At 38.9% G+C, this 16,696-nt stretch overlaps 1 protein-coding gene across 7 annotated transcripts in view; it reads left to right on the top strand.

Annotated features, from left to right (window-relative positions):
- LOC121298236 (dedicator of cytokinesis protein 3-like) overlaps positions 1-16,696 on the top strand; it is a 189,508-nt gene that overhangs the window by 124,670 nt on the left and 48,142 nt on the right. For all 7 annotated transcript variants that reach the window (XM_041225226.1, XM_041225231.1, XM_041225230.1 and 4 more), the window contains 4 exons: positions 4,253-4,294; positions 4,807-4,961; positions 14,290-14,371; positions 14,458-14,518. In XM_041225226.1, coding sequence (XP_041081160.1) covers positions 4,253-4,294; positions 4,807-4,961; positions 14,290-14,371; positions 14,458-14,518 — 340 coding nt within the window. The remainder of the gene's footprint in view (positions 1-4,252; positions 4,295-4,806; positions 4,962-14,289; positions 14,372-14,457; positions 14,519-16,696) is intronic.

The following is a 16,696-nucleotide window of genomic DNA, read 5'->3' as shown; positions in this document are numbered from 1 at the left end:
GGGGTGTTTTTGCTACCTGTGAAAACCCTTGCAAGTGAACTCAGTTGCCTCACAGGATAGGTGGGTGTAAAAATAAGAACTGACTTTAGCTACATCCAAGGGCTTTTATTTCACTGCTGTGGAAAGTAATTTTGAAATCCCTGATGGGATGCTAAAAACTTTTGTGTAATTCAAGGCTTTTTTAACATCTCCAAATTTACATATGCTCTCTCAGAAGTAATTTTGGCTTAAGCTTCAAAGCTGACTTATAATTAATTGAGAGCCCCTGAACTCTGAAGTTGGAAATCTGCCCTGGTTTTTCATTCTCCTCTGTTGCCTGCTAGTGTGCCCTACGCAAGGCCTGGTGGACGACGAGGCTGTTTGTGAAGGTATGATAGCCGCTCCTGGGGTTTCAACCCAGGGCATTCCGGATTTAGGCGGTTCCTGCAGCTTGATTAAAGTCTGCAGTTAGCTAAAGCTGAAACGTATCTAAGGCATTTAATTAGTGCCTTTCCATGAGTCTTCAAAGGAAAACAAAAGCAAAAGCAAGTATGGCCTAATTACCTTAAATAAATGGTAATTTTTTATGATGTAAGCCCCATCCTTTCAGCACTAAACCTAAAGCGGTGCATGCTTGATATTCTTGAAATCCCTATGGTGATTTATTTGAAAGCTAATAATCATTTAAGAGATAAGGCGGTGTAGCTTAAAGCGACAAAAGCAACTTGTTTATAGTTTTATAATGTGTATACACATGGAGTCAATTTTTATCAAGGTCTTTACACCAAAAATACAACTGTAAATGTTACAAAACCTGCAAAATCAGTTTGCAAGAACAACAGTTTGATTATGTACTTTAATAACATTTGATGCAAATTGAATGTAGTTCAAATATAAATCAGACCCTTGGGGTCTTGCAGGAATCTGAAACCTGCTGATTAGGAGGAGAGGGCTGAGTTTGTGCCCAATCTTAAAAATACCTAAGGAATGTTTCCTTTGCTTGGGTTGGTGGAGAGGAGGGACAGAGAACGGTTGTGTGGTATATACAGTATTATTTTCTATAGCATCTTTATTTTATATATCGCACCTTTCATACAAACACCACAAAGCACTGTACAGTTAATTACAATTTAGAGATATAAACATTAGGAAATGCTAGTGTATAAAAGTAAGTTTTAAGATCCGAAGTCTCAGAGTCCTTGATCACCCCAGGAAGAGCATTCCACAATCTTGGTGTACAGCTGCAGAATGCTCTGTCACCCATTGACTGTAGCCTTGTTTTTGGAGCAATTAAAAGAACAGAGTCTGTTGACCGCAAATTCTGTGAAGGAATATAGTGAAGTCCTCCCTGATAGAGTGATCTACTTTGACATCAATAACAGACTACAAAGAGATTCAGGATGACACACCTCAGCACCAGGGCACAGGGAAATAATGCCCTGTCAATGTCCTGCAACATTACACCAATCCATTCAACAAACACAACAAAAATGGGAGACCAGACTCAGTCATGCTTTGCCTAGCTGTTAGAAACAAGCCTCCTTGTGCACTGGCATGGGCAGAAGAACAAGCAGTTTGTTAATTGTATCTGAAAGATGCTGGGCTGAGCCAAGATATTCATTGCTGCTCGGCCTCTCCCTGGCATAATTAATGAGCAACGTTCCCTAACAGCCAGCCATGAGAGGCCTGCAGAAAAGAGTGCCAAGGTTTGCCTTAAATGAAAAGAGAGCAAACACAGCTGGTCTTGTGTTCAAACTGTAGAACATCTTGAAGAGGTGGAACTGGGGAGCAGTGTTCACAAGAGTTAAATAAATAGGCATTCTCATCACAACTAATCACACATCATAATCTGTTCAATTAGGCACACATTACACAGTGATGAGTTCAGCATTTACTATACAGAGCATAAATATAAATATCACAGGAAATGTTCTTTGTGTTTCCATTAATGAGCTGGTGCAGAAGGAATGGACCGCACGGCTTGGACATTGTAGGGGGTTATCATTTATTTAGTATATTTGCAATTCCAATGACTGTTGTTTTGTCCTGTGGCATAATTTATACCCTGTGTATTATACATTAACTGGCCAAAGAATCAGAGAATCCAATTAAAACTGGAAAGTTCACAGGCTGCCATGTGTGCAAATGTATGTGGTCATGTGATGAGTCTTGTGATCCACTGAGTGAGAGTTGCAGAACAATCATTGGAAGACAGAAGGATCTCAGAAAGGCATGATAGTGCAGCCAGCTCCCCCAACACAGTGGCTGCATTTTTTTTAAAGCCGTCACCGTCTCCTGAAATGGTGATGTTTGCAGAAAACAGCCACCGGAAAACGTAACTTCAATCACAAGTGGGTCCACAGACCTGGGCAACATTTTGTGACAAGCAACCGACAAATCACACAAATTCAACTGTGTACATAACCTAGTTTATCTGTCTGACAAAAACATCTATGACCAGCTTACTGTAGTTGTTGGGATTTACAGCAGAATGTGAAGGATGGGGATTGCTTTGATTCATTTCTGAACTATTTGTTTTGCGCTGCTTTAAAATACAAACCCACGTTTCTAACTGTAACAAATTTCACAGGGACCCTGACATACATTACGGCTATGCTTGAAAAAAAAAAGTGTTCAAAGAACCTGTATATTTGGCAAGAAGGTAAACGCAGGAACTTCTAGTTATTCTTAATGGACTGTTGAAAGGTATTACCGAGAATGGTTGCTATGGAAATCAGTGTATACCAAAGGCCGTTTATTTCTATAGATTTCCAATCACTTTTGTGGTTTAACTCTGTGTGCACCCTAATTGTTTTGCTCAAAACTATTACAAAAGATAACTGGTTTTGTTTTCTTGAACAACGAATGTGATTATATTCAGCTGAGACAATTCCATACTTTATTCTTGCAGCCAGAGAAAGTGAGTCAGCGTTTGCTATTGGAACACAGTGGTGCCTATTAATATCTAATAAGGCTTGTAGTTTTTTCTGGCCTAGGTCTGTCTGTCTTGTTTGACTGTCCAAGTGGATGCTTTTTGGGAGCCTGCTGAGGCCTTCTTGTCACGATTCCCAGCTTTTGTCAAGGTTCACCATCATTTCCTTTTGACTGCAGCTGCAGGCAGCCTCTGTAAACACATGCACATCAGTATGTCATTAAATTGCAGATGTTCCCTGGCCTTTTTATATGCCAAATTCAGCAGCACCTCTCCCATGACAAGGTCCTCACCAGACATGGTCCTTATTTTTTAAATACAGCTGTTTCTCCATTCTACCACTAACTCATTCAAGAAAGACATGTTCACCTTGTTAGATCAGACTCCTGTGATCCTGTTAATGTAACTGATGCAGTGTCTTGCTGAATGAATTTCTATGTGAGCTTACAGTATGTATTAGAACTGGAAAACATTCTGCTCTCATATTCAGTGCATGTCTTGGATGCCACTTCTCAGCACTGCAGACTGCAGAGTTGTTGACCAGTTGTTACAACTCAAGTCAGCTATCCCTGTAAAAATGTTTTAGTCAACCCTTCACCGATTAGGGACAGCTTTTCATGCCACCAGACAATAATGATTTGCTGCAGACTTATGGCTGGTAGGTGTGACATTTTGCCTGGTGCTTGTTGACAGCTTGATGTCCTTGTAACTCCTTGATCCTAGGGCATTTCAATTTGCCCTGACGATAGTTCTTGAGCTGGTGGTGTTTCTATTGTTTCCTGTAAAACTCCAGTTTTTTTTTTTTGAACTCATCTTACATTGATACGATGCATTTTTCAGTTTGTGTATGATTCCCTGTGTACTTTACTGGTTCATAGAGAAGCAATCTGTGGGATTTAAGTACTTTAAGAAGACATCTTGAAGAAAATATCAGAGATGTTTCTTCACTCCACTGCAGACATAAGTCTATTAAAATATATTTTAGTGTATTCTCCTTTTCATGGCTTCCTTCCCTGTTTACTGAAGCCTTAACACAGTCCTCTTTAACTTTTACATGAATAAGACATGGGTTGAACAGAAGTATTAGAAACTCCTAACAGAACACTATAGACAGGATGTGGGCCCATTAAAGGTTTTAAATTGTTCTGGGGATAAGTGACTGTTTTATTCAATGATGTTTATCCCTCAATAGATTGTAAGTGAAACTATGATTAAATAAAGAGCAAAGAACTAGCTTTAGTCATGGTGCTCTGAAAGCATCTTTAAAGACATGGCCAACCAGTTCTCCATCTGTTCCAGGATGCACTGAATGACTCGTTTTTCTTTGTTTTTGATTTGCAGCATTTATCCAGCAGACACAGCGTGCAGCAAAGCACATCACAGGTAAGCTAAGAAGGAAAGCCAGTTTGAAATACATGTACTCATTTGCAAAAACGAACAAATAAAACAAAGTAATTCAGGCGTTGCCAAATGCAGAAGAGGCTTGTTCACACAGCTGTAACTTATGAGATATTTAAATAGTTGCTTTTAAAAGACTGTGTTGATGGATCAGTTTATTCATCTACCACTTAAAAAAGAATCCTCCATGCAACATTTTATTAAAAACACACTGCACAATAAATAAATAAATAAATAAATAAATAAATCTTTAAATAACTTTTGAATAGGGTCTGTGGTATTTTTAAAACTATTTAAAGTGTTTTGCTTTGTGTATATGTCTAGTATTGATCCAGTTTGTACAGTACACTCACATTATATTCTTTGTGCCATAAGTTGGGAATGAATATTGAATGTTGCTTTACAGAGCTGTCCAATCAGATGTGTAGTTTTCAGATCATTAACTGAAAATGTAATGTCTTGCAATCGTAGTTGATTATGTCGCTCTCTCTGCCCAGGGGGACAGCATGCGACAGTGCCACGGGGAGGCTTGCCGGATCCCAATACCTCACCATCTCTTCCTCAATTTGAAGAGTTTCACCTACAACACCATCGGAGAAGACACTGATGTCTTCTTCTCCCTCTTTGACATGAGGGAGGGCAAACAGATCAGGTAGGGACCTCCTCTAACCATCAATACAGGGATCTGTAAACCAGAACAAGAACACACTCAACTGATAGATTCTTAAGTAGTAAAAAGAAACTAGCAAACTTCTTTGACAAACCATCCGATGGCGACAAAGGCTGTTTTTTTTTTGTTTTTTTTTAAACAACTCTGGGGCAGTCCGAGCTCATTGCTGCGATACAGGTAGTCACAGTGAATACAAAAGCTTTTCATGTAAATACAATATTATAAAGATCCTATTGACTGTATTACTTGTGAAATAAGTTGTAAGTATCTGTAGACATTACTATTTAAAAATGTTTACATTTATGTGAAGGTAATAATACTTCTAAATAAAAAGTGAAGGAGACATAATTGTACTATTGGTATAATCAAGTAAATAAATGAATGCTTTCTTTGATATTGCACTTTTATAGTTGTGTTGTGCTGCAACAATACAATGTAATTCCAATACACATAAGAGGGTTGTATACCAACGACAAACAGTATGGGGATATTTAGGTAAAACACAGGCCACAACAGTGGTTTAACCTAATATCGGAAACTTGCTAAAACAAGAGAAAGGGCCTCCCAACCAACAAAACTTGCAAAGTAATACTTAATAAAACAAGTACTATGAACTAATTAAAGTAGCACTGCTGTCACAGATTTGATTTTAGAGTTCAAGGCTCCATGCTAGGGTTAACTGGATTCAGATTACACATCTGCAGTACTGTGAGCAGCTTTTGTTATGGAACTATTTCTGGGCAGTTAGCCACAGCTAGTAATCAAAACCTGTTGCCTCTTCTCTTTCCTGGAGGTGACATGCAGGAAATTACCTTCTGTACAAGGACTAGGCTCATTATGTTCTCATTAAGATCATCAATCTCCATGTTCCAGTGTGCCAACAGTGTAGCAACTCCTTGGGCAGGCGTGGCACCATGGATTGATGTAATTGCTTTCAACCTGTTGTATTCAATTAGAAAGACTGTGCGTTATCTCTAACAGAACCCAAATGAACATCCTGATCCTGATCCTTTAATCTTGATCTTTCCCAGCCTCACCTAGTTGAGTCAGTCACAGTCCTGATAGATATATTGTTGTCTATTCCAAAGTCTGGGTAACCGTTTCCTAGCAGTAGGAGCACAATAGACACTTCAGAGTTTCCTTATTGACTAGAATAGGGATCACCATCATTTTGTAATTACTAATGCCAAATACAGTGACCAAATATGCAGATACTGCTGTATTCAGGGAATCCACTTATAAATCATGAATATTAAGTTTGCAGCAGAATTTACAATGGAGGGTATAAAGACATTGTTGTACTTGAAAAATATGTATATCCTGAAAATATATGTAAAAAAAAAAAAAAAAAGCAGAGCCCAACCCAAGAATAGGGGGAGTGATAATTATCTTGCTATTAAAAGCATGGTTAGAATCTCCTTTAATCTACAAGCATTGATCATTTCAACATGTGTTCGTATTGTATCTTCATTGTGTTTAATTAGGACTGCATTGAAAGAGCTGAAGGGGTGGTTTAATTGTAGTATAAAAAGGCTTTCATTTATCACTCAGGCTACCTGCTTCTCAAAATGTAATTGATGGTACGGTATTGGAATGTTTTTTTGTTTGTTTGTTTTTTGCTGAATCAGTCCTGACTCCTGCCTTTTCAACTGGTTAAAAAAAAGAACAACAAACAAACAAAAAAAAAAAACAATTATCTGATAGCATGCCATCTTGCCAGCAGGAACTAGAGGCTCCTCTCTGAGGTGTAGTCTGTTTGTTTAAATCCTGCTGTGTTTCTAATGAAGGGACTTCTTTTCCCTGTGGTTAGTGTTCAACCCTTCCTGCCTTTGAAACTGCTTAAAAAATGTGGCTTCCCTTCAGAAAGAGAGTTGCAGAGCCGTTGCAGGGGCTGATCTGAAGAGTTAGATGGAGATGTTCCCTTGTAACAGAGCAATGTTTCATATGTGGATCATTACTGAATAATAATGAAGCAGACACAGAGCATTGGGTGTTGACGCACTGCACAGGTGCGCAGATTTAATAAACACATGTGCTGCCACTAGGGTACCAGCAACGATAGCCTTATTGTCAGATTTAATAAAGAAAACAAAACAAAGCTAAAAATAAACATTTGCCACAGACGGCGAGCACTAGCCACACTAAAAGAGATGACCCGCTCCAGGAACCTAACCTGCAAAACCCTCTCTATACTGGTTGTTGGGATCAAATCCCCTAAACTAACCTAAGTAAGTCCCAGCGTCCTCCTGGCGACTCTGGCTTTTTTCTCCCCAAATGCCTTGACTGGTCAATGCCTTCACAAGCACCGTCTTGGAGTGGAAGGGTTTCGTAAAGTAGTTGTGTCCTCTGGAACAGACACTCTCCTCCTTGATGTACACAAAGCAAGTTTTTGGTCAGCGCCCGTGTTCAGCCATGGCGTTGCAGTAGCCTCGAGCTGTCTTTGAGCTGTGCACAGGCTTTCTGGTCACACTCTCCCAGCCAATCAGCCCTCCTGCTCAATCGGTTGCCTAGCAACGTGTCTCCTGTTGCACGTCCCAGCTGCTTTCTAAAGGCACACATCCATGCAAAAACCAGCGACAGGATCCTCCCTGTCACAGCCTTATTATGCAAATAAAAATTTGGATCGTGGGCGGATAGCTCTATCTGCCGGTTAAAGCTGCAATGTTCCACAATCACATTCAATTTCACACTAAAATATAATTGTTATGGTCTCTATTTTTAACATTCATACGTACAGAAATTAAAAATAGAGACCATGTTGTCATCCTCTTGGCTTTCGTAGGTTTTCAGAACCTGTGGGTGCAGTCCAATTCTTGTCCAAGAGTAATAAATGATGGCAACCAGTGATTAGTGACTTCCACTCTGAATTACTGGGAGGTGTTTGACAGATAAAGGGAATGTGTGTGGAGTCTCATCATCTCTTAGTATCATCTCTCCTGTGTGATAAACACTTCTGTTCTGTTTCTTCATCAGCATTATGTAAGCGCTGCTGAGCCCTGAATTTACTGTAGGCTTAATTTGTTGCTGTTCCATGTTTCACTTTGATTATTTCTTATGCAGTTTGGTGGCAGAGGCACAGTTGCAAATGCAGCTCTGGGCTAAACTGCATGCTGAGTTCCTGCAAGTGTCTCTGCATGCCATGAGGCTACCCAGACGACAGCTTTGTTTTTGTTTACCAAAAAAATCCATCTCTTCTAACCCAATTCGTGAAGTACCATTCCTTAAAACACTTCTGATATTTAGCTATGTATCTACACTAAATGTAATCACACCTAAGTACAACATCTCATTTGCAAACTCTCCTTAAAAACTGTTGGACTGCAGTAAATAAGTTCTTTTACAGTGTTTTTTTTTCCATTAAGACTGCATTGAAGTCTACTGTGGTAATCGCAAACTGCAGTCTAAACTATACCCACCTGTATGTATCATCTTACAGCATTCCTGTTGTCTCATTAGACTATAAAGTTACTCCTGTGCTAATGAGTAATCCTGCGAAAACCTTGCTTTGAAATGCTTTGAAATGGTCTTTCTTTTTTGTGCACATCCTAAGCAGCGCTAAACAAGCTCCCTGTGCTCCAGTCTTGCATCACTTTATCAAAGCTACAGTAACCAGGGCTGAATTTACAAACCTAACACTAGTAGTGCTCCTTTCTGGCTTGTGGAAGGTTAACACAAATCTCTATACATTTTGTATTTATTTATTTCTTTTATCCAGATAATCTGTGTTGTTATGGTGTCCCCAAGCCTGCAGCAATCCTTAGCTCTACAGTAAACCCTCTGTTAACCACTGCCTGGATCCTGACCAATGCAGCAGCTTAATAATTCATGAAGCTGGAATTCACAGGGAAGCAGACATGGTTGCTGGGTGCTGTTTGTTTGTTTAGCTTTCTTTGTTAACAGATTTGTGACTGCAAGTTTCTCAAAGAGCTCTGTGAAGCACATGATTCCTATAAAAAGAGCTACAATATGACCCCATTCTCTCCCTAACAACCCTGGGTTTACTTCAGGTCACAGCAGGAAAAGCTTGTGGTGTTAAAGACGTGGCATCTCATTCTCTTGCCTCACAGTGTGGGTACAATCTGGTCCCTTTATAAGTATGTCTCGGATGCTCTTAATGCAGTCACAAATGCAGTCGCTTCTCTGCAGTAAGTCACCTGTGTCTATTTTTTCTCCTTCCTCAGTTGTCAAACACTGCTCCCAACTGGGAGAGCTGGAACTAACTTTACAGAAGCTGTTTTGTTTTGTAGTTCTTTACCATCTCCAAGTTTTTGGTAGTCAAAAACACCTGCAACTGCTCCTATCTTGGACCAAGGGTGAGTTAGTAGGTCAGTAATGGTCAGTTATTTAGTAAAGCCAGCACCAACACACAAGCCGTCAATATCAGGTCATTTGCACTGTCTGAAACACCAGAATCCTCACTCCAGATGAGAAAGGGATTAATGGAAAAAAGCTAAATAATCTTGGTTTGACAGTCTGGTTCACTTTATCTAATCAGTCTGGCCGTTATGCAGATTTTCTCAGATTGACTCCTCTGTGCCACACTCGAATTCTTTGCAGGATTACTGGATAACAGGGATATTTTCACGACCACTGGCAAAAACAAAAAAGGAATTCTGCTTGGGAACCGCTAAAGAAATCAACTTTATTTTATCAATGCCAGATAATCCAGATCCAGATTGCAGTTTAATTGGAAGTAGGAGGCAAAGGCTAAGGTTTAAACAGAAGCATGTTCCTCAAGAGAATGATGCAACTCTTTAACACCATGCCGGGAGTGTAAACTGTTTAGCTTTTGGTTTTGCCTGGAATACCCTCAGTGTGACTGCATGTTGTTAGGTTCTAGTTCAAGGGTTTCTTTAAAGAAGAAAAAGCATAACAAATAGCAGATGGGAATATTACAATTAATTTATTAGCTTTATAGCGTTCACATTATCTGAATATTACATTTTTCATTACCCAATTATGTGTATTTTGTAAAGCTTATTTATCATGCTTACTGACTAAAGTTGTTGTTTTTAACCTGAGGGGGGGGGTGGGGGGGTGGGTGGAGTGGGGTGCTTCTGAAAAAACTCCCAAAATCTGAATTTGTGAGGTGAGGAGCCTTTAAAGGTGACCACTAGGGGTGGGCAAACTTTTCTGTGCCTCTTTGCAACTGCTAGTTAGTTAATGGACAAACTCTATACAGAAACTACCCTCCACCACCACCTCCACCAACTCCCGCCCAGTGGTAATATTTGCAAAAATAAATGTGAACAGACTGTTTCTGTCTTAAAGAGCAGTCTTGTCAAGCCATCTTCATGTGAATGAATTGGTTAAAAAATAAAGCAATTAGAAGTTTGAGGGACTGAACAAGGAACCTTTTAAATAGTTACTGCAAAATAATCTGGGAAGAGCAACCAAGACAATTCCAGCTTGAAAAAAAGCACCAGCACTGGTGTATAAGAATTGCGCCCGTCAGCTGTAATTTCATGTCCTGGTCCTGCTGTTTTCCAGATTGGCAGCTTTGACAGGTGCAGTACAAGCTACAGTGTGGAGAGAGCTCCCAGGGCCCAACTCTGACATGCTGGGATCATGTAGACACAAATCTTTATAAAGATGAGATTTTGTCATGTGTTGCACTAGACAGTGTGGAACAATTTTATTCTAAGCCATCTGATTTCCCCCCCTCTTCCTTTAGTCTTTGCTAGTGTCTAATATAATATAGCTGTGATGTGTGGACATCTTATTTTTTTATATATATATATATAAAAACACTTTGGTGTGTGTTTATATCCATATTTATGAGGTGAGACACGATCTAATTGAAGTTCTTTTGTGTACCAGCTGTAATATTTTTGTAATGATTTATGAAGGCAGACCAGAAAACTGCACATTACAGTAATTTAGGCTGAAGGATGCAAACATGTAACCACCCAATTGTTCATTCTGCTGCTGTGTAGACACACCACTCTGGCCACAAGGCTGCCTTGCAGGGGGTTCTGGGATATGATGAGAGGCATTTTGATGTTAACATTTGCATATGGGCTACTACTATCACTAGTAATTATCTCTGTTTTGGATCTTATTATCCCCGCAGAGGTAAAATACTGATGGGACTAGTGTGTTTATACTGCAAGGCACACACATATATGCTAATGTATGTCTGTGTACTGTAAATATTTTTGAAAGTCATTCATCCAATTGTAGTAGAACTTGGTACAGGCCAGACATTTCATATCTCTTTTACCATGACAAATGTCCATAATTATATTGTTGCATTTCTATTTCTTAGAAGGTTTTAAGGCACAGTACTGTGACCAACTTAGATTGAAAGCTATATCAATGGGAGCTGCTTTCGCCATTTAATAAAAACGAATGCATAGACATACTGTAGTCATTGTGACCTACTTTTTACAATGCTGTCACCTTTCCACTTGCTGGAACATAGCTGTTACTAGCGGAGTCTGAGTGCACCATGTCCAGGCACATTACCTTTAAGGTGGTACTCTAGCAGCAGGGGGGCCACCACATCAGCACATCCTGTACATTCTCAGACAGGTAACGGATTGTCCTGCTGGAAGCATGAACGACAAGTGTTTGACAGAGAGACAGAGAGATGATAATTCCTGTTGATATCTACACAGATCTACAGCCAGGTTGGTGATATGTTTTTAGATGTCTACTGTCTGACATAGAATGGATGCACCCCTGCAAGCCCTGGCAGTTCTATCTGGCCACTGTTAGATAGATGATATGGAATAAGCAATCAGGAGGTATGCTGTTCAGGCACTCAGAAATATATTCCTCAATAGAACTAAAAGGAAACGGTTTGATGGTTGGACCAAAAAAACACCTGTCATAATAATGTAAATAAGCTACACAGATTGTCTGTGTTTTATCAATGCCAGTGTTTACATTCCTCTGGACACACTCCCCCTAACCATCAGTCTGTTGTCCCCAAATGCTTCAAGCTACGCTTCCACAATGTGTGCTACAGAGGTCTACTTTTGTCGATCCCCTGTGAAAAAAGGTTTAAACAAATCATCTTTGCGTCTGTGGATTCTCGTTCAGTGGGAAAGTTAGACTAAGAGACAACAGCACCTGTTTCATGTGGAAGCCTCTGCTATTCAGTTTCAATCTTTGTTCTGCTAATCGCTGCCTGCCTCCCTTTTCTTTGTGCAGTGCCAATTCTATTAACATGGATTACTGAGAGGCGAAGTCAATACTGCACAACCCGGTTCTGATCTGAGAGTCTGCGCAGACATTAACCTTCCTCTAGCTCTTTGAAATGTTACTGTGTTATCCCTCAGAAACAGAGGAGGGATAATTAAAAAACTAAACAAAAAAAACAAAAAAAAACTGAAAACTGTTTATTTGATTTCCCTGCTGACAAATTCTACAAGTTAACGAGATCTGAGCGATGACAGGAAGGATACGTCTTAATATATAATCTGAGTAATGAAGACCAGCTGAAGGGTTGAAATATCCAAACAAGGAGAAACAACCGTGATCTTGAACACTGTCCCTTTCCTAGGGGCAGAACGGCTACAATAGAGTTCTATTCAGATCCATTCAAATTGTCGTTTAAATTCATTTTTTTTTAAATGAAGTATTTGTTTTAAAATGCCTTTTTAATAAATACTGTGCACTGAAATGCCTATTTAATTAGCACAGCCAACAGTGTCAGGGCAGAACTGAATTCTGTATTTGATTGCTTTTTTAAAAACAAAGATTTTACTTGGGCTCAACTCCTGTCCAATTCAATAGTCATTTTTAATAATTTGGATATTTAAGGTTGGATTTAATTGAGCACTGAGAAAGAAATTCAGAAGTAGGAATGCTTTCAGTATGAAAGCAGTTAGTGTCATCTCTGTGGAAAGCCAGACAAGCTAACCAGTGCTGATTTGGTGAGTTTTTGGCAAGAGGCAATTCCAGAAACAAACTGTGAGAGCTTCATACTGTGGACAGTATTTGACTGTCTGTCATTGGATGTGGTTAGCTGTTAAGTAATTGAACACTGTTAACTGAATCTCAGAGGGCACTGAAGCAGCACAGTTTCTATGGCTCTAAAATGATAAGATAGTTTCCCTACACGGTGTTGCTCTTGCCTGCACAGTGTAAACACTGATTAACGTTGCCGTTGATGGTCCTGTTCTAGTGTGTTCTGTAATCGATTGCTTTGGACTGCTGAGTGTGAGAAACTCACCCCATGTCCTGATTTCATTCACAGGTGACTTATTTTGTGCCATCCTAAATGCAAACAGAGTCCAGCTCCCGTATTTAATCAGTGTGGTTTCTAATTACCGGGCCTGTGCTCACACCCCCTGCTAGGTCCCAAATTGTCTGTGCACAGAATGTGAAAGGAGGCACTGTGCCACCACTGCCTTCAGCACAGCTTGGCAGAGCAGCTGCTCCGGACACTGGTACAAGGCTTTCGAACAGCGGGCATATGAATTGTACTCTTTATTCTCTGCTGGCCAGTTTTTCCCTTTTTGGAGGTTGATTTTGTTTCCCCATGACCATGTTTACAATTCAAGGAAACACAGTGAAAACTGTGATTTGAGCATGTCACCTACAACTACAAGATGCAACTTTTGTCAGAAGAAAAAAACAAACAAAAACAAAGTGGGTGTTTTTAAAGGTTGAGTGATTCTCTTAAAGGGAAAGCTGAATTGTCCACACCTCCAAAAAGGACTTTTGATGGATAACTTTTTTTTTGCTGTTATTATTATTATTATTATTGGATGTGTTTGAAAGACCATAAATATTGTACTGTATTTTTGTACCCCTAGCAATGTATTATTTAGTTTACAGTAAAATCTGTCTAATTCCACCCCCCCTACAAACCAGCATTCTCTTTAATTCGGTTTAATTTTTGGGTCCCAACCAAATCCCTATTTAAACTAATGCTGTGATTCCCCTCTACAATCCAGAACCTGTCTAATCTGCAATCTGTCATGATTTCTAAGTCTTGTCTGCCTAAAACCAATGCCTTGTGTGCCTAACTATGATGCGTAAATACACACATGTCCCTCGGGGACGGTATAGTACAATCCTTGTTTACATTGTGGAGAATGTCAAATTTGAATTAATACAATCCGTGAATTGCATAGTATACCTGGACAGTACTTCTACAGTATGCACTGTAAAAAAGTTTTTCAAAGTGTTAAAATAAATGCTTACTTTGTGTTTTTAGGTACAGTATTATATTTTGCACTACCTCTATAAACCAGCACACTGTATAATCCGGCACAATTTTCCAGTCCCAAGTGATGCCGGAATAGACAGGTTTCATCAGTGTATAAATTCAACAGGCTTCTTGTTTGTCCTGCAGCGAGAGGTTCGTGGTGAAACTGAACAAGAATGGAGGACCTAAAAACCCTGACAAGATAGATCGCCTATGTGCCCTCTTCACGGTAACTTCTGCAAGCTAATATTATTATTACTGTAGTTATTATCATGACCCAGCGCAACACATTTACTCTCCGTGTTTGCCTTCCAGGATCTGAGCAACAGAGACATGAAAAGGGACCTGTACATAGTTTCTCACGTCATCAGAACTGGTAAGTTGTTTCAGTTCTAGTTCTCTCCAGCACTATCTGGTATTCTTACCACATGTTCCCACCATGCAAACAGCTCACCTGTTGCGTAATCAGTTTGATTTGATTCATTCCCGACTAGGGCCCGAAAACGGCAAAACTTCTCATCCTGTGCTTACAGGCGGTTTTCTACTAAAGTGATTAATCCTTACCAAAACATATAGATTAAGACCCCATTAAATACCCCATTAAATACTACTAGTATGACTTAACAGTTGTGTATACACTTGCCGTATGAATGTTACGTGAAGTCTGTTTGAATTATCAAAGTGAAAGTGGTTATACATTCATTATCATTATTATTATCGGTAGTAGTAGCAGTTGTAGTTATCATAGTCATAGTATTAAACTAGATGTTAATAGACTGTCAGAGGAAAGTCATTTGTTTTCTGACATTATGAAACAGATTTGTGTGAATCACATTTTATGTTCTCTCAACCACATAAAAGCCGTAACAAGCAGACTTTTATAACAGAGCCTTAATAGAACTGTTCGTTCACAATGTCCTGATTTGATGGTTTTGGTAATCGATGAACCTGCATATAGAATTATTGTGTAATCAAAGGGCTTTAGAAAAGCAGCTCTTCTGAAGCACTGTGACATTCCGTGCTTCGTTTGTATTCATTGTGATAAGTTGCGAGTGCCATGTATTGTTTTTTTTTTCGCCTTCCGTTTCTGCTGGTAGGAATAAGAAACAAAATGGAATAGGTTTTTTTGTTCTTTAAATAGACCTGTTGAAGCAGGTCTAAGCACAATTTTAGTTTGCAAAACGTTGAGCTAATATGTCAGCTTGGTGAAATACAAAACCAAGACTGGAAAACAAAAAAGTAAGAAGAAATTTTATTTTATGGATATAAGTTAGATTACTGCTAACACAAAAAACAAGGCAAACAACAACCGTGATAAAGAGAGACCGTGATAGTTTTAGTATTGTATTTGGTTTTATTTAGTGGTTTTTGTGCTCTTTTATGTTCACCATGTTAGCAAAGCTTGGGTGGACTATTATTTTTTATTTTTTTATTTTGTTTGATTGTTTTAGTTTTGTTGATAAAAATGGGCATACAAGCATTTAATTGCATCCCCAGTTTCCTGCGTATGCTATTCTCGGTGCTAGCCAGCCTGACCGCAGATCTACTCTTCCACAAAATTAAAACTGGAATCCAATACAGTTTGGCATATGTTGTTCAAAAGTTAATTGTAAGTAATATTTTATGTATATGAATTATGTACACTAAATTATTTATCATATAGTATATGAAAAGAATGTGTATTTTTGAGTCATGGTCAAAAATTGAAAACCTCTCTTGGGAAAAAAAAAAAACAAAAAAATGTGTACACACTCAGACTAGCATCATGGTGCTGATGCCTCATCAAACCGTAATGCTGATTATTTTAAACTCTAGAGTGAATTTAGCTCACTACCACCGGAAGCTCAAAGAACACAGATTGTGTAGAAATGTAAAATGAAATCATGCTCTGTTGTCCCAGAATATGAAAAGTGTGAAAAGCATTTGAAATGTAAGGGGATGAACGGTGAACCGTGTTGAATGACAGAAAATTCAGTTTCAAGTGCTGCTTCAAACATTTTCAAGCTAAGGGCCTGCAGGTGTAGCTCATTTTGCAATTCATTTGTGAGGTTTTACAGGCTGACTTTATTTGACTTTGAACTGTAAATGTATTGTCTTAAATCCAATGATAAGGTACTTTTCAGTATTTTAAAAAAAGTGTGGATTGCTAACCAGCAGCTGTCTTTTTCTCTTGAATAAGCAGTGCATTTCTGCAACTGTGATGACTACATGTTTTTAAAAGGCTCTATAAGGCTAGCAGCGCCATAATTAAAAATGAATCCCAGGGATGACACAAAGCATAAGTGTTGCAAGCGTTGTGGAAGTCTTATCAGCATGTATACAAATAAATGTAAATCTTACACTCTTCAATCATGTCTTATCATTAAGTGGGAATTCAGACACTATTATTAATACTTGTAGTATAATTGTTTATTGTTATACAGTCAATTCTCGTTAAAACAAACTCAATGTTCTACATGTTCCCAGCCAGATTTAGCAGTCGCTTATTGTAAATTTGCTTAACACAAATTTCTTGTTAGTGCAAATAATTGTGGAGCCCTCACAGGGATGTAAA

Source organism: Polyodon spathula, chromosome 23 (assembly GCF_017654505.1).
Source record: "Polyodon spathula isolate WHYD16114869_AA chromosome 23, ASM1765450v1, whole genome shotgun sequence".
NCBI classification, from domain to species: domain Eukaryota; kingdom Metazoa; phylum Chordata; class Actinopteri; order Acipenseriformes; family Polyodontidae; genus Polyodon; species Polyodon spathula.
Note: the sequence above shows the minus strand (reverse complement) of the source record. Positions and strands in the feature narration are given on the sequence as shown.